Source organism: Dermatophagoides pteronyssinus, unplaced genomic scaffold (genome assembly GCF_027571235.1).
Source record: "Dermatophagoides pteronyssinus isolate colony J.1.1.1.1 unplaced genomic scaffold, Derpt_VIB-CSIC_2022.12 sq0017, whole genome shotgun sequence".
Lineage (NCBI taxonomy): Eukaryota > Metazoa > Arthropoda > Arachnida > Sarcoptiformes > Pyroglyphidae > Dermatophagoides > Dermatophagoides pteronyssinus.
In genome coordinates, this window is record NW_027461541.1 from 626,674 (window position 1) to 650,318 (window position 23,645).

Consider the following 23,645-nt stretch of genomic DNA (forward strand, 5'->3'; position numbering starts at 1 on the left):
AAATAAATATAGTTTGTGTTGCGACATTAATAATGATCGATTCTTGATTTATTGTGTTTATCCATTTGCGCATGCGCATCAATTTTACAAATTCAAAAATGATTGAAAAATGATGATTTATTCATTTATTTAAAAAAAATGTAATACTAAAACATTTCAGTTTAAAATTTTCTAATAGTTTTAAAAAAACGATGATAAATCGGCTAATATTTTGGAATTTGATTGATTGATCGATTGATTGAGTGTTATAATTGATCGATTGATTGAGAGAAAAAAAATATATAGAGATAAAGAGAATTTAAAGATCACAGGCAGTTTTTTTCAGTTTTATCTATACAATTAAGATTGAGATGATATCAGAAATGATTTACAGAAAAAAATTTTCAACAAACAAACAAACAAACAAACAAAAATTCAATGAGGCAATATCCGATGATTGATGGAAGCCATGTCCGAATCCAAAAGGGACAATTTTTTTCGGATTTTCCAAGGAAAAAAAGACAAATATTCTATCCATGATGATGATGAGATCAAAATTTGATGAATTGACTGATGGATGAAGAAGAAAGAAAAAAATTCATATTATGAATGATGATAATAATGTTGTTGTTGTTGTTGTTGAATTAGACTATGGCCATTTGATCCAATCGATGATTCATGATGATAATCATTATTATCATTATCAGTTATTGTACCACAAATACTAGTACCGCTTGTTGTCGTTAGATTACCAAGATTATCATTACTTGAATGTAAATTTGATGATGATGATATTGATATTGATTGTTTACGATTACAATTATTATATTGACCATCATTACCATTACCATTAATAGATGGCGATACAGGTACCACAGTGTTATTATTTGATGATGTTAACATAAAATCATTTAATTGTACTAATGAACTAGATTTAGTTATACGAATCTGTTCCATTTCATCCATTTCGGCAATAGATTCACGTAAATCTTCAACAAAACGTCTTTGATCTAATTCATTTCTTGCATTAAATAATGCTAAACATTTTTGATCAACACGACGACTAATCCGAATACCATGTGCATAAAAACCTTTACCAAATATGTTTACTTGTAAACCATCTAATGATGTTGATGAACGATATTGATATTCAGCTAATTGATTATTACGTGAACGATTTGTTGTTTTTGTTATTAATAATAAATCATTGAATAAAAATACATCACGTTGATGTTGGCCAACTTTTTCTTTACGATTTACATCACGAATTTCATATAAACGACAATAACAAACTAAACGTCGATGTGGTAAACATAAATTTGGCACATCTTTACCAACAATAGCTATGTATTACCAAAAAGAAGAAAAAAGAATTATTCAATGATCAAATAAAATTCAATTTTTAATTTAAACATACTTGATTGTACTTTAAGAACCTGTGTAACATGATCAGGTCCAGTTTGTAATTCTTGTTTTTTAATACGTTTATAAATACCTAATAAAAATTGTGATGAAAGATCACCTTCACTAAAAACACCTTTTAAATTTGAAAGCCATTGTTCTTGTGTCATACGATGTTTAATATTTGTAGGTTTATGTAAATCAGTATTTAACATTATAATAGCAAATGCTAATATAAATATTGAATCTCTTGATAAAACATCATTCGGGTTACATTCTTTATAACGATCGGCAAATGATTCAACTAGACGTTCAATTTTTTGTGCTTCACCTGAATATATCATTTGAAATTAATGAAATTATAAAATTGAAATTACAAATTTAAAAAGAAAAAATATACCTGGAAAACGAAAATTCATCTGAAATGAACGTAATGCTTCATCAACAATTAAACCGTTTAAATTAATTTCAGCAATAAATGCTTTCAATACTAATTTATTAAATTGATTATTATCGGCTAAATATTCACCAATCATTTGTTTTGAAACACCTTTTCGGGTAAGTAAAAAAATAGCCACAGAACGTGCTTGTTCTTCAATGTTATTCGAAAATTGTTCAATAAAATTATTAGCAATTAAAAAACTAATACCACGATCAGATGGTGTTTTATTGAATAAATTTAAACCAACACGATATAATCGTTTACGATAAATATCAGCATTTGTACCAATATTTGTTGTTGTCGTTGCAGCTGTTGTTGGATTATTTGTAACATTATTATTCATAATCAAAACATTATTCGGATGTTGATGATTATTCTGATGATAATGATGATTATTATGATGACCACCAACAACATTTAATAAAGATTCTGATGTTGATAATGATGATGAATTATTATCATTATTATTATTCATATAATGTATTTGATTTGAGAATAAAACATTGTTGCCTACACCACCAACATGTGATTTATTATGATAATTTTGTTGTTGTTGTTGATGTTGTACAGTTGTTGATGATAATGATGATGGTGGTAGTTGTGTCGGTAAAAATGTTGATAATTGTTGTTGTTGACCACGATTTAAATCAATCGATAATTGTTTTGTTGTTGTTATAATGCTACCACCAGCATTATTTCGTATTTTATCGGTAATAATATTGTTCGGCTGTTGTTGTTGTTGTAATTGATTTTGAGATAGTTTTTGATTTAAAAACTTTTGCTGTGGCTGCTGTTGTTGAATATTATGATGAGAATGATGCTGGTGATGATGATGATGATGGTGGTGATTTTGTTGATTAGATTGAATCATTGTCATTTTTGATTGTGATTGATGTTTTGATTGCTGTTGTTGTTGTTGTTGTGATAATGATATTGATGATTGTTCTGATTGTGATTTAAATTTTGTTGATGATGATGCCGATGATATTGCTTGTAATGATGTTGATGATATACCAGATAAACCAGATGTACCAGATGATATTGATGATGCTGTTGAACCATTCGATGATATTGATGAAAATGATGATTGTTTTTTCTTTAAACGACGATCCATCAATAATATTGATTGTTGTTTTGATTGATTATTATCATTATCAACATCATCAACAACAACACTATCAACATTATGACCATTATCATCACCAATATCACTATTACCATTATCAATATTATTATGATCAATCGATGATGGACTATAAATAATCGATGGTGGCCGTGGTCGGCTATTATTATTATTATTTTCATTGATAATTTTTGTCCCATGAATATTTGATGATGATGGTAATGATAATGGATTCGATGATTGATAATATGATGATCGTGTTTTTGTTAAATTATTATTATATGAATCTGGTAAAACATTTGTTTGATGATGTTGATGATAATAATATCCATTATTATTATTATTATTATTATTGATGATAACATTATTATTTTCTTGTTGTTTTTGTTGTTTTAATTGTTGTTGTTGTTGTTGTAAATGTATAGCCTGTATTGCTAATAATGTAAAACGTTTCTGTAAACGATATGAACGATATGAACGTTGTATTTTGATTGCAGCTTCACGTGCACATAAACCACCATATTTTCTTTCTAATGCTGATACTTTTTTATCTAATAATTGTTGTGATAATTCATATTGTGATGATGTTGTTGATAATTTATTATTATTATCATTAATATTTTGACTACAACCGCTACCAATATTTATTTGTGAATGATTTGATGATAATGATGTTTGACTACCACCGGCTATACGTTGTGTACGTATTAAATTTGTTGTTGTTGTTGTTGTTGTTGGTGTTGTTACGTTGACCATTCCTATAATCGTTGGTGATGATAAATTTGATTTTTGTTGATAAAAAAATTGTTGCTGCTGCTGTTGTTGTTGTTGATTATTTGAATCCATTGTATCATTTGAAATCAATATTGGTTTTGCTATTGTCAATATTGTTTGATCATCATCATTAGGAAAATAATTTTGTTGTTGTTGTTTGCTAATTAAATTATCCTTGTTGTTGTTGTTTAATTGATGACAACAATTTAAATTATCATTATCATTGATGGCTATAATTTTGGAAGAATTTCGTCGAACATTCGACAATGATGATGATGAACAAGCAAAATTTGTTTTTGTTGTTGCAGCACGAATCATCATCATTTGATTTGGATTATCATTATGATGATTCGGATTATTATTATTTGGATTAATGACTAGTTGAGTATTTGATATCTGATTTGTTAAATTACTGTTAAAACAGAAAATAGAGAGAATAATCTATTTTAGTAAAAAGCGAAAACGGAAATTTCAATCAAAACAACATACCAAACAGATTGATCACCACATGAAATGACTGGCACACGACTATATGGAATTTGTCCATATGAATTTATACATTGACATTCTCCACCATTATCAACAACCATAGATGATGATTCCAATTGACCACCATCACCATCATCATTATCAAAAAGATTAGCTGCTTTTGTTGTTGTTGTTGTTGTTGCCAATGTTTTTGTTACCATTAATGGACGACGTTTATGTAATATACCATTGGTTGGTGTTGATTGATAATCATCATCACCATTATTACCATTATTTTCATTAAAAATATAACCAGATATTGAATGTTGTTTTTGTAATTGTTGTTGTTGCTGTTGTTTTCTTGCATTAATTGACCTAAAATTTTTTTCAATGGAAAAAAACGAGGAAAAAAAATCAATTAATTCAAATTAACCATTGATTGCACACTTTACTCTCATTTTTCTCACTTTATTTTCAACTTATCCAGTTTTCAAAAGAAAAGCTATTCCTTAATTTCTTTCGTTCCAAAAAAAAACTTAAAAATTAAATTTATTATCCATTCGAGAAGCGAAAAAGATGAAAATTTTTCATTTTTCATTCAATTATGTCAATATGAAATGAAATGAAAAACATAGATAAAGATTGCGTGATAATAAAGATCGATAACATTTTTTTTTCAAATGAAATCGAAATCTAAAAAACAACAAAGAATAATTCAATGATAATGTTGTTGTTGTTGTTTTCAATTCTTATGTCAACTTTTTTATGATTTTTATTCCAGTCAAGTCAGTCAGTCAGCGAGCAGGAAAAAAAATCAATATTATTCAGATGAATTGTGAAGAAGAAGAAACAAAAAGTATTTTCACTTGAATTGAATTCTATTTTTTGCTACAATTTTTTTTTCAACTAAAAACTTTTTCACATTCAAAATAAACTTTTCAGCGAAAAATCAATTGATTGATTTTATTCTTGTTATTTTTTTTGGATACAGAAATCAAGATACAAAACAGAACAGAACACGTAATAAATAACACTTGCCTTTGTTGATGTTTATCAGCTTCATTAATCATTTGTAAATGAAAACAAAGACGTTCATTTTCAGAATAAAGTTGATCACGTTCTTGTTTGATACGATTTACTTTATATTCGGGGAACCATGAAAAAAGAAAGGAAAAACAGAAAAGAAAAATCAATTTTTTTTGTCCCGAAAATAGAAAAAAATTTCAATTTACAATCAGATTCAAGATTTTCAATCTTATCCAATAAACGTTGTATGATTGTTGAGCTTGGATCGTTTGTTGTCGATGATGTTGTTACATGATATGAATGTTGTTTTTGTAATCTTTTTGGTGGCCATTTTGATTGTTGTTGTTGTTGTTGTGATTGATTTGATGATGATATTTTTGGATTAACCATCATCATCGATTGCTGTTGATCATTTTGATTTGTTGTTGTTGTTGTTATTGTCGGCGTTGTTGTTGTTGTCGTTAATGTATCAATAATCAATGATTGTTGATTTGGTTGTTGTTGTTGTTGTTGTTCATCTTGATCAGTTGTTGTTGATGATGATGTTGTTTCAATATCATCTAAATTATTATTATCAACCGTTAATGAATGTTTATCATTATCATTATCATTATCATCACATCCATCATCATTTTGTTCATTCATAATAATTGTTGATGTTGTTGAATCACCTGAACAATTATTAAATTCTAAATCAAATGATGATGATTGTTGTTGTTGTTGTTGTTCGAATTGTTGTTGTTGTTGTTGTTGTTGATCCATATTGAAGAAGAATTCATTTGTAAATAAAAAAAAAAAATTTCGATCAAAAATCATTCGTTGCTACTGGCCATCATTCGAGAGAAACAAATAAAAAAACATCTGGATTTTCACAATGATTTTCAACGGGGGAAAAAAATAATAATTTTTTTTCTTCTGATTTTGATTGAAAAACAATCAAGAAAAAAATGAATGAATTTTTTGAGAGATTTGGCCACACACACAACACACACAATTATTGAGATCTGATGAAACAAAACAACAGCAAAAAAACAATTGATTGAGGTCACACAAACACGCAACCCAAATTGAACAAGAAGTGAAGAAAAAAAATTGAAAAAAAACTGAAAAACAAATAAACACACAGTTCACCTGGTGGTCATCATTATGATGATGGTGATGATGGTCATTATCATTCGGTGATAACGAACAACAAACGAAACGAACGATATTTTAATGATGAAAATCGAAACAGAAAAAAATCCGTTGAGTTCAGTTCAGTTTAGTTGAAAAATTATTATTGATGAAAATGAATGATTTTCAGCATCTGGATTGAAAAAAATGAATGAAAAAAAAAGATAGAAAATTAGAATCAATCAATTATCGATTCAAACAATCCAAGTTATTGACAATGAATTTTTGACAACGGATAACAAAGTAACGACAAAAAAATCCAAAAATCAAAAATTACAACAAAAAAAAACTCCCACGTAATAATGACAGAATGTAATGAAAAAATATAGATTTTTTTTTGTGATAAGGCGTTTCACGTCATCATTTTTGATGTGTTTTAGTTGGGGGCGTTTTGATAATGTTTTTTTTTGCAAAACAGAAAAACCGAAAACGGAAATCAATCAAACATTCAAAAATTCAAAACGACAATTTTTTTCAGCAGTACTACACAGTGTTGACAATGAATTTCATTACCAATCGATCGATCGATCAATCAATCAATTTTTCTGCTTGTTTAATAATAATAATAATCAAAATTAATCCAAAAAAAAAAAAAAAAACAAACCAATACTGGTATCAAACCAAACAAACAAACAAACAAGAAGAAAAAGTCATTGAGGAAAAAACTGTTGTTTATGAGGAAAAAAAAACAATGACGATAACGATGATGATTGAAAGTGCAAATGAAAAATGTTATTATTTTTTTATTGTTATTACTATGATGATGATGATGATAATAACCATTATCATCAAGAGAGGACCTACATTTGGGGATTTGGATTTTTTTTGACTTTGTCGGTCGTTTTGGCCGTTTGTTTTAGTAGACCGGTGTGTGTGTGCGTGTGTGATGATCATGAATGACAGTGATGATCAGTAATGTGATGATGATGATGGCTGCTAGGCGCCTAAAATAAAAGTCAGGAAAATGACATTTTTTATTTTTATTTTATTACGCTGGTTGTTTGTTTGTTTGTTGTTGTTTTTTTTGCTGTTTTTTTTTCTGGTGTTTTGGGTGTTTGTTGTTGTTGTCATAGTAATCTTGTGATGACGAGAAGAAATTAGAGGACAATTTTTTTTCCGTTGGAAATATGAAAAAAATAACTACTATTTTTTGGGAAATTTCCCAAAACAAAAATCCTGGAATATTTCTTTGTTGATGGTCGGTGGTGAAAGAAGAAGAAGTCAAGAACAACATCAATTATCCAATCAAAAAAATAATGGGAGTTTATTATTGTTTCTGTTACATTTTGTTCAAATGAAAAAAAAGACAAAAAAAATGATGAATGAGTTAAAATAGCCAACCAATTGTTTATTTGATTGAATGTGATATACACGGAAATTATCTACTTTTTTTCCACCAAAAAGATGATGATGATGATGATGGGTTACCATTATGAAAACAATAAAAGAAAAAAAAAGATTGGCCAAAAAAAAAAAGTAGAGCATAACAATGATGATATTTTCAAACAAAAAACGAAAAAAAATTTGATGTTTTGAAAATAGCTTTTTTTGTTTGTTTGGGTATATATATCATTCAGCCAAAACAACGAAAAGCAAAATGAAAACAGGAAAAATAAAAATCCCGGTCATCAAGTTTAAAACAAAAAACATCACCCATTAAAAACAAAAATTGATTACAAAAATGCTATTCAAAATTATCAAACAACAAAAAACACATTATTTTTCAATGAATGAATGAATCAAATTGATCAATTTATCAAACACAAACAAACAGAAACAGAAACAGATCGAATTGAATGAATAGGGATGCTTTTATTCATAATAACCATCATCATCATCATATGATATCATTGCTGGAAACCCGAAGAAAACAAGTTTTTTTTTTTTTGGTTTCGAAATGAAAAAAACACCAGAAGTATCCAATTTTTGCTGGTTTTTTTCATTCATTCATTTTGTAGACAAAAATGAATGAAAGAAAGAAAATTTGTTCATACCAGGCATCATCATCACCCAGAAAAAAATCGATTGGTAATGGATTTTTCTTTTTTCTGGCTTTTCTTGGATGAACATTATTGATTGATCGATTCAATCGATGATGATGATGATGATCACCAGGATCCTCAAATTATTTTTTATTTTTTTGAATTGAATCGATTCGTTTGAATCGAAAAAAAAGATTCTTCTTCTTTTACTTCTTCTGTTTATCAATTATGCATTTTGAAATAATAAAAAAAAATATCGAATCAAATCAATCAATAAACGAAAATTTCATATAGGTCATGACCTAAATGTTTTGTTTAGTTTAGTTTTGTCACTTTTTTGAAATCGAAAAAAGTAAAGAGAAAAAATAGTCAATGAAGATTATTGATGACATTGAAATCATGTTATTGAACTGAATTGATTTGATTTGACTGGCCAGAGAAACACGTTGTAAAAACACACACACACATAATGTTTATGGGGATTATTTGTTGCTGTTGTTGTGTGGGAAGAAGATTATCCGGTTGTCGATAGACAAACAAAACAACAGAAAAAAATTTCCATTACAAGGGCGTTAAATATTGATTATTTTAACACAATACATACACAAAAGGATCAATAAATCGATTTTGTTTTTAAATTTGTAACACCATTTTGATGATACATTTTTAGACCTGTCATTTTGTTTTGTGTGTGTGTGTGTGTGAGAAATTTGCCGGAAATTATCATCATTATTATCATCATCATTATCGGAGGAAAATTAATTCAGTGGAATTTTTGATTAGAATAGAAAAACAAAAGAAGAAAAAGAAGAAAACGATTACAAAATGAAATGAAATGAAAACAACAACAGAAAAACCAATATCAATATCATCCAAATTCAAATTAAATACATCCGATAATGATAATAATAATTATAAGTTTGGTAAATAAGAAAAGTTTTTGAGTGAGTGAGTGTTTGTATATATGTATTGTTTACAAACTGATAATAAACAGCAAAACAGCATTGGAAATTTGTGGAATGTTTTGTTTGTTTGTTTCGTAAGATAAGATAAAAAGAATGCAGTAAACAAATAGTAAACATTTTCTTTCTCGAAATTGATAATGATTTCATTCAAGAATTCACACACTCAAGAATTGCAAGTTAGTTTGTAAATAGTAAAAAATCAAGAGAAAAATTCATGTAAAATTCATGAAATTTCTTTGGAATTGAGAAAAATTGAGAAAAAGAAAAATATTCTTGTCACATATTGACAAATAATAAAATGTAGAACAAATGAGAGAAAACAAAAAGGTGTTTTGTTCAGATTTTCTATTTTTTTCATGAAACTCGAACAGGAAAATATTTTTTAACTAAGAAAAAATCAATATTTCATGCAGAAAAGAAAAAGAGTAAACGAAAGTCGAGAATGTGATGAAAATTTATATACAAGAATTTTCAATGAATTTTCACTTCTTGTTACAAGTTTAAATATTTAAAATGAAAGAAATTCAAGAAGAATTTTAATGAATTCTCATAAACAAAACGAAACGAAGAAAATTTATTCATTAAAATCTGTGTTACATCATCATCATCATCATCATCATCATTTTATGATTAGGCGCAATGAGTGTTATTCAGTTTTGTTTTTTTCTCTTTTCTCAAATTACGTTCTCTCATTGATGTTTTTTTTTAAATTAAAAAGAAAATGGATTTGTTGATGATGATGATTAAATGAAGAGTCAAATGTCAAGGACATTGATGACAGATGTGGCCAACATCAACACCAACAATGAATAAATGAATGAATCAGACAAATAAATAACATCCATTAATGGTATTTTCTTTCTTTCTTTCGAAACAAAAAAAAAATTCCGAGAAATTTTTTTTACCGGAAATTTTCTCGAAGAGGAAAATTTATGGGAATTTTTTTTTGGTTGGCCATTATTTTCATTTTTTTTGACATGAGAATTATTTTTTTTTTAAATAAATTCAAATAACCGAACAAAGATGTACATACCTGACACCTTTTTTCTCATCATCATCAACATCAACATCATCATTATAATGACAAGCACGAAGCAATTTAATTTCAACAAAAAAAAAAAGAAACAGAAAAAAATCAAAATCAAATTTGACCTTTATAAATATAGCATCCATTATATAATAATGATGACGATGATTAACTTTACCTTTTCTGGTAAGTCTTGTGTCTGTATAATGAAGTTTGATGTAGAAACGAGGACACTCTATATAACACTATATATTTTCATTACTGATCATCATCATCATCATCATCAACGACAAAAATGTCAGGTGAGGGTTTTTTGTTTTGTTTAGAAAAAACAATGGGAAGAAAAACTTTAAACAAAAACTTTTTGTAAATCAAAAAAAACAATGATGGTGATTTGGGTGTTGAAATATGAAACAAAATGGAAACAAAATCTCATTAAACTGTCATTGACAATGATGATTTTGATTTTGATTTTGAAAAATGATTTTCGTTTTAAATTCTGATTTAAATTTGATTTAAATCGATTCTTCGAATTTTCCGGGAACCAAAAAAAAAAAAAAAAAAAAAAAAATCTTTCCAGGAAACAGAAAAAATCTTTCCAGGAAATCTATTCACCTTTTTTTTTAAAAAAAAACACACACAGAAAAAAACGATTACATTTTTAAATGAATGGACCCGAATTTTGCTGATAAGATTCACATTAACAACAACAACAACAATGTTGATGACGACAATTTTTTTTTCAATCTGACAACAACAACGATGAAAAACGATAATTAATCAACAAACGATAATGATGATGATTATCTTCTCTGAGATGAAGTTTTGAGGAATAAAATTTTAATTAAATTTGACAATTTTTTTTCTTCTTTTCCACAACGACCATCATTATAATAATTATAAATTTTTTTTTTTTCGTTAGTAATTTGAATGTCATGACGTAGATGAGATGGTTGCTAGTTGCTTGCTTGCTTGCAAGTTACGATTTGGTTGATTGTTTTAAAAATCATGTTTTACGAAACGAACGAAACGAAACGAAGGAAAAATAATAATAAATTATATTCATTATCAACAACAACAACAAAATCACAAAATTTTCTTCACTGAATAAACCATCACATTGACTAAAAAAAACAAACTAACCTAACCTAAGCACCAAAAAACAGAGAAAAAATTGATTCATATGGATTATTCATATTGATAACAATCCAGTTATTCGGTTTATATGATAATGATATTTGATGATGAACATTTTAACCATCATCATCATCAGCCATAATAAACAAGCCAAACAAACAAAATCATTATTATTATTATAATGATGATAAAGACAAAAAGGCCAGAGTTTTTGTTGTTTTGTTTTGTTTTTTTTTCAGTTAATAAAAATCATCATAATAATAATCATGTGTGTGTGTGAGAGAGAAACGAAGACGACGAACAAAAATAATACAGAGGCGATACGGATGAATAAATTTTCAGTGTGAATTTTTTCGAAATTTTTTTCTTCTCTCTTTTCTGGCTTGATGATGATGGTGATTGTCAAAGATTTTTTTTTTGTTTTTTTTTTCTTTCTCTTCGTGTATAGCCTCTGTTTTTCATGTTCAGTTTCAGTTTAGTTTCAGTCAGCCCATTTTCATTTTTTGATATGAATGTGATGGATTCATTCATTCATTTGGTTTTTTTGTTTTGTTTTTGATGGATAAAATCATGAGAGAAAATCAAAATAATAGTGGTGGTGGTGGTCTGTGGTATGTGTGTGTGGTGTTTGTCTTTGAAGATCTTTTTTTTTCTTCTCTTAATTATTATATCACATAGATTTTACCTTACCTATCACATCATTATCATTTTCAGTGATATGTGTCGGTAGGTCGATAGATCGATCGATTGATCAGTGTGTGTGTGTGTGTGTGTGGTCAATGATTGAAAGTAGAAAACCAGGTGATATTAGATAATTAGATATTTTTTGGCTGTCTAATTGTGAGGGCCGGTCGATCACCGGTGGTCTGATCATTAAGATTTTTTCTCTGTAAAGGTCATAAATCTACTGACCTTTTTTTCTGGTTTATTTTGGCAAAAGAAAAATCAAATGAATAAAATTACCTGGATGAAAGTAATTTTGATGATGATGATGATGATGATGATCGAAGGTAATTTTCAATCAAAAATCAAAGAAAAAGAAAACATCACACACACACATCACATGTGGAAATTAAAATGATTAAAAAAAACGACAACAACAACAACATGAAACTCTTTTATTTCATCATTTTTGTTGTTGTTGTTGTTGTTGAAAAAGACATTAAATGTTTTTTTTTTTTTTTTGAATGATGATGATCATCATCAATAACCACCACTATATGATCAAGGATAATGATGATGAAATGATGATGTTAATGGTGTTTTTTTCGAATGTTGTTGTTGTTGTTCGATGATTTGAATTGAAATTGACCAATTTGGTTGAAGAAAAAAAAAAGAATTATGTTTTTGTTGTTGAAAAATGTAAAAAAAACATGGAAAAAAATTTCACTCAAACTTCACTTGGATGAAAAAAGTTATTCCTGTTGTTTCAACCAACAAACATCACATTGAGAAATGAAATGAATAAAAAAAAATGTTTTCGTTGTCGTCGTCGTCGTCGTTTATTTGTCACACAAAACACACACACCACCACTATGCAAAACAACAGTGAAAAAAATATTTGCAGCTGGTTCGGGTTTGGTATTTTCATTCATTCCATTCAATTCAAGTTCGTTTCAGTTCAGTTCAGTTCAGTTTTGGTTTGGTTTGGTTTTGGTTTGGTTTGGTTTTTGGTTGACTGACTGAATTCACTGTGAATTTATGTAGGCTGGCTTTCCAAATGACTGGATGGCTGGGGACTCTCTCTCTCTCTCTCTCTCGTTGTTCAACCAAAAGCAGCCCATAAAAAAAACGAAGATCTGCACGCATAGACGAAACAAAATAAACAGGAAACACTTTTTTGAATGAAAGAAAAGAAACCTAGAAACATACTCAACTGTGTGAGCGAATAATGATGTGATGTGAAAAAACTTAAGCAAAAAAAAAAAAGAATAAAAGACAAAAGACAGGCATATTACCATCAACCAAAGATCTACTGATCTGAATTATTATGATGATGATGTCGATGATGACAAAAACTTTGAAGAAAAAATATAAAGTTTCTTCCTTTTTTCTTTTCTTTTTCTCGTTTTGTTTTTTCGGGTTTTCGGATTCAAGTCGCGCGCACACACACATTATGTTTGTTATTTTAGTTTAATGGATTTTTTTGTTTTGTTTTTTGTTTTTCGAAAGTTTTTCAATAAAGTTATCATTTCGTTTTGAAATCGAAAAAATAAACAAAAAAAAATATTTGTTATTGGATATAGGGTAGATGTAAAGATTTTTTTTTTTTTTTTTTTGGTTCCGGATTCGAATGTTTATGTTTGGCGGAGGGGGGGAAGAGAGAGATGGTGAGTGAAGGAGGGTAGTGGTATTATCCAATTATATTACAGCACCCGGACAGACAGTTAATCGGACAGTAGTGATTTCCCCATTACCCCCTCCTCCTTTTGGAAAGTGTTCGAAATGGAATCGACCATTCCAGAAAATGTTCGAAAAAATTCAAATAAAAATCAGATTTTTTTTTCAAAAAGAAAAATTTTATTGATTTTAACAACAAACAAACAACAAAAAATCTATAATACTGAACAATTTAAGAAGTGTGTGTGTAAGAGTTTTGTCAAAGATTCGATAATATTCTTCTTTCAAAATCAAAATCAAAATCAATCGAATTGGATTTGAAATGACTGAAGTGTATTGAGCGCATGTGTTTGTCGCGATATTCAGTGATGCTAAAAGATGTGATCCAAATTAATGATGATCGAAAGAAATGAGAAAATTAATCCATAGGAAGAAAACGAAAAATAAGAAGAAGAAGAGATTATTTGTCAACGACGACGACGACGACAGGATCATAATTGATGATGATGATGACACTATTTTCGGTTTTTCTTTTGATTTAATAAAAATTAATGAATTACCGGGGATTACCGGATTTTTGTTCGTTTGTTCGTTTTTCATTCATTCATTCTTTCAATCCATCCATCCAAGCATTTATCCGAATCTAATTATCATCATCACCATCATCATTATGATCTTGTACAAAAATATCTAAATCTTCTAATAATTTTGCACCAATCATTGCAACCCATGCACCAAAATAAATACCAGCAATAATAATAATGATTGCTTTTAAAACACCCCAATGTTCACGTGGTGGTTCATTTGTAACCAAATCTTGTTCAGGTATTTGTAATGTATCCATATTTGTATTGGAAATATTTGTTGAACTACCTGGATCTTGACTAGAATTTAAATGATCATGTATAAATTGATCTTTTTGTTTTTGTTTTTCATTTTTTAATTTTTTTTCTTCTTCTTCTTCATTTCCATTGATTATTGAATTTAAATTTGTATTGGATATTTGTCCGGGATTACCATAGATTATTGATCGTAAACTAAAAATGAAAAAATGAAAAATTGAAATCAAAATGTTTTCGAAGAAAGAAAAAAAGCAACAACCTAAAACGATTCCAATGATAATAATGATTATGTTGTTGATGATAAATTAAAATTTTTCGACCATTTTGATGATGATCAAGATGATGATGATGATGGAATAAAGATGCAAATGAAGCTCGATATTTTAGAATTTGATATGAAAATAATAATGTTTTTCGATTTGTTGTAATCATTTTTTTGTTTGTTTTTCAATTGAAAAAATTAGGAATTAGGAAAATTTTTTTTCTGGAAATAATACTGATATGAGGAGAAGAATCTTCTATATTCTTAACAAACAACCACCAACAACAACTGCACGAACAAAATTCATTCAAAAAAATCTCAGTATTTTTTTGATTTGTTTTGCAAAGTTTGTTTGTTTTGGTTTCGGGTTTTCTGTTGTTGTTTGGGCCAAGTGCATGGTGCATTCATCGATTCCGTTATCCAAAACACAGAATCACCTGAGTGCGTTCGAAATTCGGTGTTTGTTTCGAGTTCGAATTTCGGTGTTTTTGTTTCGAGTTCGAAATTCTGTGTTTTTCGAAATTTCCATTTTGCCGTAGACGAATTTACCTGAAAAACTTGAAATTGAAACCGAAAAACAACAACGACGATAATCATGAAACGAATACCATTATTTAGCCGTTCACGTAATGGTTATAAAAGTGCATTAATTGTTACCGGTTTTGTTGGTACCGTATTGATTGCATTATATCCAATTTTTATCTATCCATATTTAAATATTGAACAATATCGTAAGTTTTTCTTAATTTCATTCTTTGTTTCATTGTTTTAATTCACTTTTCCCTTGTATTCATTTTTTTCATGAAATCAAATAGAAAAAGCACAACGTGAAAATCGTAAAGGAATTGATCGTGAACAAATTCAACCGGGTAATATGCGTGTATGGAGTGATCCATTTAGTCCACGTAATGAATCATAATTTCTTCGTTTGTAATTTTCCAATTTGTTTTTCCATTTAAATGCGAGAGAGAAAATGAATGAATAAAAAACATTAAAACAAAACAAAAAATTTATTTGAAAATCAAAAATATCAACAACAAAAAAAACATAACAAATTTGTTGACCATGGTTTAAAACAGAAAAATTTGATCAAAATTATTGGCAAATTGAAATTAAATGTCACGTTTATCATCATCGTTGGAAAATTCTTTTTTCTTCTGTTTTTCTAAACGTTGTTTATGTTCAATAAAAATATCATCAATATTCATATATTTTCGTGCAGCTAATTCAATTGAATCAGCAATTGCACGACGAAATTCATCATTATCAAATAATATTGCTGAAATATGACCACGATCAAGATATCGTACCTGTGAACCGGGCCATATTTCTGTTAATGGTATAACACCTTTGCTTGGTACATAACCATCATGACGAGCATTAATTATTATTGCTAATTCTGGATCAATTAATGGTGAAAAATTTCCTAAATGTGTACATTCATCCATAATACCACGCATAAATAGTGCAGCATCATGTTGATCGGTTGTTGTTGTCGATGTTGTTGAACTAGTTTGACCATTTTGTTGTTGCGATTGCGGTTGAGGATTTTGTGTAAATTTAAAATTAATTATCTTATCCAAATATGATGAAAGACTCATATTCAATTCATTAAGAAATTGATTAAAATTAAATTGAAAATTTTTAGCAAAATTTCTGCCAGCATTAAATAATAATTCATCATTAAGATTTTTTTCCGGTGAATTCAATTGTTTACGTAATTCAATACGATCAATATCTGGATAATTTAGATATTGTTTTTCCAACATTTTCCATGGTATTGAACCAGACATAACACCTTGTGTAAATACACAAGATGCTGTTGTCCATGATAAACAAGGTACAATACCGATTGGTTCATGCCAATTTGTTGCTGCTAATGATGCATTATGTCCACCCATTGATATACCAGTTATACAAAGTGGTGAAAAATTCATTCGTTTACACCAATGAAATAATGCTAATGATTCCAGTATTAAACAACCACCCATTATAAATAAATCAGATACATTATTTAATTGAGATCTTGATTGATTATTTGGTTTACGTAATCCATCTAAATTAATATTGAAAAAGTTATAATGAAAATTTGTGAGTTTTTTTTTGATCTTTTCGAAACTTACAGAATGGATTTTCCAAAATAATCGAACCAATACCATAATCACGTATCAATGGTTTGGCCATAAAATGTCGACGACGCCAGAATCCCTATTTTTTTTTGATTGAAAATTTGAGAAAAAAGTGTTAAAAAAAGTAAACAACAATGAACATGGAAACTTACATGATCACCAGTTCCGGCTATTTGAACACAAAGTGGACGAATTTGTTTACTTAAATAATTAGTATTCCAATATGAAGGCACAATTAATTGAAAATAGGCAATATGTGATTCATTTGGCACTAAATCCGATAAATAATCAACTAATGGACTATAAAAATGACCTTCATATAAACAATATGTATCGGTTTGTTCTAATTTTCGATCAATATAAATTGGATGATCGGATCGTACTAATTTTTGACATGTTTCACGATTCGATATTATTTTACGAAATTTAAATATTCTGTTTTTGAATCGAATGTTTGTCAATATTGTCAAATGAACTTATTGAAAAAAAACACACAAACCTTTTCATATTTTGTGGATTACCCCATCCTTTAACAAAAAATTTTGATAACAATATACTACGATAAATTGTATCCAATCGGCTAATTGTTTGTGATGTTGTTGACATTTTTTTTTTTTTTGATTGTGACTTTTAAAACTACAACTTACATAAAAAATTTGTAGAAACATTTACAACAACAAACATATAGGTACATTTGTTGCATGTATGCAAAATATTTTTTTTATTTTCAATAATTTTTTTTGGTTATCGATATCGAAATAGAAAAAAAACTAAACAAAAAAAAAAATCAAAATTATGATCAAAACATCACATCACACACACACATGACTTTTTCATATGTTCGATTCAAAGAATTTCCAAGAAAATTTCCGCAGTGTCTTATTTTCTATATTCCCCGTAAACTTTCTAAAATTGATTTTTTTTTTTTTGAAAAAAATTTTCAATTTTTTCATTTTTGAAGTTCCTGTCGTTTGATAAAATTGAATTCAAAATCAGCGATGACCTCAATGAAACAAAACAAAAACAAGTTTATTGGCCAAAAAAGAAAAACAAATTTTTTAAACGGAAAAACGAAAAATTAATTTCCGAAAAAGTGAAAGGCTGAATATGATTTGCTGATTTACCACTCTCTCTGTCCTTGACATCCAATTTTGCTGATTTGTGATTTCCGATAATTTTTTCCGATGAAAAAAACCACTTTCCATCATCATCCACAGATATCACGATCATCATGATTCGATAAAGGTGGTCGGATCATTTTTTGCGAAAAAAAAATAAAGATATTGAAATTTTCTTCTGCCTATCGCAATGATTGTTCAAAGATTTATCAATTCAATCCATAATGAAAACCCGGAAAATCAAAAAAACATTACGGAAAAACAAAAAAAAATTATCATTGATTATCAACCGCAAAATTAACAGCAAACATCAAATCAAATCGAAAAAACTTGAAACAAGTCAGAAAAAAAAATTTTCAATTTCATCATCTAATCGAAGGACGACTGTATTATATTTTGCACTTTTGTTACTTTACTTTTACTACTACCACTACTATCGCTACAGTGCTACCACTACTACTAAAAAGGATCATTTATTATCATCAAATGCGATGGTGATTGGTAACATTTAAACACAAAATATTCGTTTTTTTTGTTGTTGTTGTTGTTGAAACACGTACAATCCAAACAAACAATTGTAAAATTGAATTAACACGCATACATTGACTGTTGATGTTTCGTTGTTTGTTTTTGTTGTTTTGCTCAATCCACGGGTTAGTTTGACTAACCAAAATCATCATTCATAATCAAAAAACAACAACGAACAAAATAATAATTAAAAAGTAAGTAAAAAGAAAGTAAAAAACCTGGATTTTTTTTGAGATAATCTTTTTGTAAACAAACGAAAACAAAGTTTTTTTCTGTTTTTGGTCAGAATTTCCCCGAAAAACAAACAATTCCTTTGCTAAAATCCAAATCTGTACTATATTTTTCCCTTAATCTTTATCAAGAATTCAAGTTTGGTGTTTTTTGGTTCATTTAAAAAAAAATTCTGTCAAATTTCCAAACCAAGGCAAATGAAAAACAACAACAACAGCAAATAAACAAACATTAATCCAGAATATTTTCCTTATGACTTTTTATCCACTTTACCAAGAAGCAAAAAATAAAGAACATTAAGAATTAAAATTCTGTAGCTGGAGAAAAAAAAAGAATTCAGTAAAAAATCTATATGTCGATTCTACACATACATTCACATTACCGATTCTATATAATTTTTCTCATCTAGTTTCTACAAATTCTGTTGTTGTTGTCACAAATATATTCTGTAGAATCTACCATTTTTTTTTGGTTCTCACTGCAGTTCAGCACTGCGATAAAAAAAAGGGAAAAGAATTCTTGCTCTGTGTTTGTTTGTTTGTTTTTGTTTTTTTAACTGAATTTTTTTTTCAAAAATTTTCATATTTATTTTCTCTCACTTCACTTTTTTTCAATCATATGACTTGTTTGTTTTTCGGGTAAAGTCATCACATCATCATCCTTCATCATCATTTGTAAAAGAAAACTGAATTTGTAAATTTAAAAAATATAGAAAATTATAAATAAAATAAAAATATAAAATATAAAAAATGACAACACCAACAAAACGTCGTTTGATGCGTGATTTTAAACGGTAGGTTTTTTTCTATTTCGAATCGAATTTAATGAAATTTTGAATTTTTCCCGGGTTAAAAACAGAATTCAAGATGATCCACCACCGGGTATTAGTGCTGCACCACATGATAATGATATAATGCGTTGGAATGCTGTTATTTTTGGGTAAGTTTTTCCTGGTTTTTCCTGGTTTTCTAATCATTGAATCCAATGACAAACCATCCATCAATGATAATTATATATTTCAGGCCACCAGGTACACCATATGAAGATGGTACATTTCATTTAACATTACAATTTTCTGATGATTATCCAAATAAACCACCATCAGTAAAATTTGTATCAAAAATGTTTCATCCAAACAGTATGTCTTCTTTGTTGTAATTAGTTTTTGTTTTTGTAATTAATAATCTCTCTTTCTCTCTCTCTCTCTATTATTATTATTAGTTTATACTGATGGTAGTATTTGTTTAGATATATTACAAACACGTTGGAGTCCAACATATGATGTATCAGCAATATTAACATCAATACAATCATTATTAGATGAACCAAATCCAAATTCACCTGCAAATGCATTAGCAGCACAATTATTTATGGAAAATCGTAATGAATATATAAAACGTGTTTCAGCTATTGTTGAATCTAGTTGGATTGAATCAGTTGATAATGTTATTGATGATCCATCTAAATTATGTCCATCAACATCATCAACAACATCATCATCATCATCATCGACGGCTAATAATCAATCAAATGATCGATAATAAATCAAATCAAAATCTATCTACATCATCAAATCGACTAACACTAACATGCATTTTCATTTGGATTGAATTTCACATCTTCTCCCCTTTAACCCCTTCCATACTAATTGACTGTTTGTTTTTTGTTTCTGTTTTTCTGTTTTTTCATTTGATTTGTTTGTTTGTTGCTAATATCGTTGTTTATTCCAAAAAAAAAAAAAAAAAAAATATTGTAATTTGACCCTGGCACACCTAATCAATCCATCCACAATTTCATTTCACTTTGCATAATTATTTTTCAAATTATAAAACTTTAAAAACAAAAAAATACAAATTTTATCACATTTATGAAATTTTTAAATACTTTTTAAAAGAAAAATTAATTAATTAATTAATAAATTGTGATATGAATAATCATCATATAATTATAATTAATCAATGTGTAATTAATATCGAGAAAATTATAAGAAAAAAAAAATTATTTAAACAAAAAAATGGCTGAAAAAAAACTATAATTATAATCAATCAAGTTTACAATTTCATCATCATCATTATCAGTGATGAAAAACCGGAAAAACAAACATTGTGTAATCCTCTTTGGTGGTGATGGAGGAGATGTATTATGTAACCAAATGAATAAACTTTTTGTTTTTTTTGAAATTAACCCTTTGTTTTCGTGTTGTTGTTGTTGTTGTTTGATTTACAAACTTGGCATCCATTTTTTTTTCTGCCATCAAGATTCTATTTTTAGCCATTAAAAAAAAACATAATCATAGTTAGTCGTTGTCATCATTTTTTTGTTTCTTCTGTTGAATCGAATGAATGACATCACAAAACATCAAACGTCATCATTTTATTTGAAATTCAAAAAAATTTTTATTAAAAAAAGTTTAGTTTTTTAAATAAAATAAAAAATTACATTACAAATATTGATTTTGAATAAATTATATTAGTAGATTGGGATGGATCACAACAACAACAACAATAATAATAATGATAAAACAAAAAAAAAGTTAGAATTTCAGGCTGGTTTTGTAACATTTTTGTTTTGATGGAACAAAAAAAAATATATATTCTAAAGTACTTCTAGATCAACATGACGAACTTCAGGATGTTTAGCTTTTAATTCATTTTCAATACGATCAACTTCAGCACCTAATAGATCGACAATATTTTCACCATGTTTAAGCATAAATTCTTCACATTCTTCCATTGTTTTTACTGAAAGCATTTCCTATGATTGAAAATTGTTTTTAAAACATTAAAAATTAAAAATCAATTTGAAAACAAATCAAATGAAAACAAACCTTGTATAATACTTCCAAATCAATAGAATCAAGATAATTTCTAGTCAATTTACGTCCATCAAAATCAACTTCGGCTAATGAAAAATGAAAAAAAAATCACAAATCAAAAACAAGTCAAGAAATGGTCAGAAATACCCAATTACCTTTATACCGAACCATATCATTACCCATATGTGTTGCTTTAACATCATGTATAGCTCGAACCATACCATCAGATTCAAGAAATTTATTTATATCGGCCATACGATTTGGTGGAATTGATTTACCAACTAATGCACCGGCATTCGTGTAGATAACAAACGATGCAACTACACCTAATAATGCACCGATTGCTATTGAACCACAAGCATCAAATATTGGTGTATTAAAATATGATGTTAAACCCATACAACCGGCTGCAATTGAAACACCTAATACAGCGGCAAAATCTTCTAAAATAACAACATTTAATGTTGGATCACTACCGGCTAAAACTGAAAATGAAATTTTTAAAATACAATAACAAATATAAATGAACAATATTGAACATACTGAATTGTGTTAATGATATTCCTTTTAATGATGCTGAACGTCTTGCAGCATTTAATGCAATAATTAATGTACCACCTTCAGATATAAGTGAACCAAGTAATATAAAATATGCCCAATAATATGATTCAATTGGTTCTGGATGTAATAAACCATCAATACCATGATAAATACTTAAACCAGTACCAGTACAAAATATTGCTACACCAGATATTAATGATGATATATAACGCATTGGATGATAACCATATGGATGATCTTTATTAGGCACTTGTATTGATTTTCTTATACCGAATGCTAATAATAATTGATTACAAGTATCAGCTAATGAATGTATTGCTTCCGAAAATAATGAATGAGATCCGGTATAAAGCCATGCAAATAATTTTAGAAAAAAATTTGCACCATTTCTATGCAAAAAAAAAACAAACAAAATAAAATATGACAAAAAAACAAATGCGATACTAACATCATCACAGCGGCCATTACAACACGTCCAGCTTCACGCATAACATGTTCACGAAATTTTGCTTGTGGTGTATTTAAACGACGATAATCTTTATTATATTTTTTAACAATTAAAAGACTATCACTATAACTTTCTTCTTTTTCTTTACGACGTCTTAATTCTTCATTAAGACGATCCCAATTTTTCCATACTTCAAGTGCTCTGTTTGTGTTAAAATTGAAGAATTTTAGAAATATAACATTATAACATTAGCAACAACAAAAACTTACTTTGCTTCAACATCTTTACGTAGATAAACAGTAATCGGTGGTTCATCATTATAAGGGCTACGTCTTTGAAATTTACGTAAATCGACTAGATCCGATATATCCAATGCATATTCACGCATTGCACGTGTTGTTGTTATAAAATTACGACCTAATGTTAAATCTTTATTACGTTCTTTTGTATTTGTTGTTTTTACTTTCGGTATCACTGGAGGAAAAAAATTCAAAAAAGAAAATAATAATCATTATTCTCAAATCAAATAAATACCATGTATATCTTCAGGTTTGGAACTAGATGTATTGGATAATGGTCGTATTAATTGTAACCAATAATTATAATTAATCAATAATGGATAACGATTTTGTTGTTGTTGTTGTTGATTAAATGATCGACAATAATGATAATGATGATTATTTTGAAACAAAGATGATGATGATAATGATGAAAAATTTAACATTGATGATGAACCATATTTTTTAAAATGATGATGATGACGAATCATTAAACGAAATAATACCATTTTTGAATGATTTGTTAGACGATAATTGGCCATCAAATTCGATATGATAGTCATTTTTTTTTTGATTTTGATTTTGATTTTTCAAAT

At 27.9% G+C, this 23,645-nt stretch overlaps 6 protein-coding genes across 10 annotated transcripts; 2 read left to right on the forward strand and 4 right to left on the reverse strand.

Annotated features, from left to right (window-relative positions):
- Positions 1-99: 99 nt before the first annotated feature.
- Positions 100-12,594, reverse strand: siz (Brefeldin-resistant Arf-GEF family protein schizo). Of its 5 annotated transcripts, none has more exons than XM_075822401.1 (8): positions 12,461-12,594; positions 6,345-6,519; positions 5,420-5,902; positions 5,226-5,325; positions 4,209-4,562; positions 1,781-4,131; positions 1,397-1,711; positions 100-1,322 (listed from the first exon to the last, which is right to left on the reverse strand). In XM_075822401.1, the coding sequence occupies exons 3-8, from the start codon at positions 5,856-5,858 to the stop codon at positions 583-585; spliced, it is 4,299 nt and encodes a 1,432-aa protein (XP_075678516.1). In that variant the 5' UTR covers positions 5,859-5,902; positions 6,345-6,519; positions 12,461-12,594; the 3' UTR covers positions 100-582. The 5 variants fall into 5 exon arrangements, with proteins under 5 accessions (XP_075678516.1, XP_075678514.1, XP_075678515.1 ...); XM_075822399.1 differs by having other exon boundaries at positions 5,420-6,217; XM_075822400.1 differs by having other exon boundaries at positions 6,338-6,519.
- A 1,335-nt stretch (positions 12,595-13,929) lies between these two features.
- On the reverse strand, positions 13,930-15,111 carry LOC142645651 (uncharacterized). The gene is made up of 2 exons (XM_075822403.1): positions 14,939-15,111; positions 13,930-14,874 (listed from the first exon to the last, which is right to left on the reverse strand). The coding sequence occupies exons 1-2, from the start codon at positions 15,109-15,111 to the stop codon at positions 14,481-14,483; spliced, it is 567 nt and encodes a 188-aa protein (XP_075678518.1). The 3' UTR covers positions 13,930-14,480.
- Positions 15,112-15,535: 424 nt separating this feature from the next.
- Positions 15,536-15,950, forward strand: LOC113794151 (small integral membrane protein 20-like). Its single transcript, XM_027344245.2, has 2 exons — positions 15,536-15,672; positions 15,757-15,950. Exons 1-2 carry the CDS (start codon positions 15,537-15,539, stop codon positions 15,858-15,860), a joined length of 240 nt encoding a protein of 79 aa, XP_027200046.1. The 5' UTR covers position 15,536; the 3' UTR covers positions 15,861-15,950.
- Positions 15,933-17,901, reverse strand: LOC113794150 (protein ABHD18). The gene is made up of 4 exons (XM_075822402.1): positions 17,570-17,901; positions 17,223-17,505; positions 17,065-17,149; positions 15,933-16,997 (listed from the first exon to the last, which is right to left on the reverse strand). Exons 1-4 carry the CDS (start codon positions 17,674-17,676, stop codon positions 16,054-16,056), a joined length of 1,419 nt encoding a protein of 472 aa, XP_075678517.1. The 5' UTR covers positions 17,677-17,901; the 3' UTR covers positions 15,933-16,053.
- Positions 17,902-18,691: 790 nt separating this feature from the next.
- LOC113796786 (ubiquitin-conjugating enzyme E2 B-like) lies at positions 18,692-21,131 on the forward strand. Its single transcript, XM_027347086.2, has 5 exons — positions 18,692-18,910; positions 19,592-19,740; positions 19,806-19,886; positions 19,970-20,085; positions 20,169-21,131. Exons 2-5 carry the CDS (start codon positions 19,697-19,699, stop codon positions 20,486-20,488), a joined length of 561 nt encoding a protein of 186 aa, XP_027202887.2. The 5' UTR covers positions 18,692-18,910; positions 19,592-19,696; the 3' UTR covers positions 20,489-21,131.
- A 277-nt stretch (positions 21,132-21,408) lies between these two features.
- Positions 21,409-23,612, reverse strand: ZnT49B (solute carrier family 30 member 9). Its single transcript, XM_027347066.2, has 7 exons — positions 23,306-23,612; positions 23,041-23,245; positions 22,772-22,972; positions 22,306-22,712; positions 21,918-22,247; positions 21,775-21,848; positions 21,409-21,701 (listed from the first exon to the last, which is right to left on the reverse strand). The coding sequence occupies exons 1-7, from the start codon at positions 23,610-23,612 to the stop codon at positions 21,543-21,545; spliced, it is 1,683 nt and encodes a 560-aa protein (XP_027202867.1). The 3' UTR covers positions 21,409-21,542.
- Between the last annotated feature and the right edge of the window lie 33 nt (positions 23,613-23,645).

Coding starts and splice junctions, on each gene's coding strand:
- ZnT49B (XM_027347066.2), bottom strand. CDS start 23,612: ATGACTATCATATCGAATTTGATGGCCAATTATCGTCTAACAAATCAT. Junction 22,713..22,771: donor GTAATGGCCGCTGTGATGAT/GTTAGTATCGCA, acceptor TTTTTTGCATAG/AAATGGTGCAAATTTTTTTC. Junction 21,702..21,774: donor ATTTGGAAGTATTATACAAG/GTTTGTTTTCAT, acceptor TTTCAATCATAG/GAAATGCTTTCAGTAAAAAC.
- LOC113794150 (XM_075822402.1), bottom strand. CDS start 17,676: ATGTCAACAACATCACAAACAATTAGCCGATTGGATACAATTTATCGT. Junction 17,150..17,222: donor TAGCCGGAACTGGTGATCAT/GTAAGTTTCCAT, acceptor AAAAAAAAATAG/GGATTCTGGCGTCGTCGACA. Junction 16,998..17,064: donor TATTTTGGAAAATCCATTCT/GTAAGTTTCGAA, acceptor ATATTAATTTAG/ATGGATTACGTAAACCAAAT.
- LOC113794151 (XM_027344245.2), top strand. CDS start 15,537: ATGAAACGAATACCATTATTTAGCCGTTCACGTAATGGTTATAAAAGT. Junction 15,673..15,756: donor TTTAAATATTGAACAATATC/GTAAGTTTTTCT, acceptor GAAATCAAATAG/AAAAAGCACAACGTGAAAAT.
- siz (XM_075822399.1), bottom strand. CDS start 6,029: ATGATTTTTGATCGAAATTTTTTTTTTTTATTTACAAATGAATTCTTC. Junction 5,326..5,419: donor TGAAAATCTTGAATCTGATT/GTAAATTGAAAT, acceptor CCGAATATAAAG/TAAATCGTATCAAACAAGAA. Junction 1,712..1,780: donor GATGAATTTTCGTTTTCCAG/GTATATTTTTTC, acceptor TGATATATTCAG/GTGAAGCACAAAAAATTGAA.
- LOC142645651 (XM_075822403.1), bottom strand. CDS start 15,111: ATGATTACAACAAATCGAAAAACATTATTATTTTCATATCAAATTCTA. Junction 14,875..14,938: donor TATCATTGGAATCGTTTTAG/GTTGTTGCTTTT, acceptor TTTCATTTTTAG/TTTACGATCAATAATCTATG.
- LOC113796786 (XM_027347086.2), top strand. CDS start 19,697: ATGACAACACCAACAAAACGTCGTTTGATGCGTGATTTTAAACG. Junction 19,887..19,969: donor TGGAATGCTGTTATTTTTGG/GTAAGTTTTTCC, acceptor TATATATTTCAG/GCCACCAGGTACACCATATG. Junction 20,086..20,168: donor AAAAATGTTTCATCCAAACA/GTATGTCTTCTT, acceptor TATTATTATTAG/TTTATACTGATGGTAGTATT.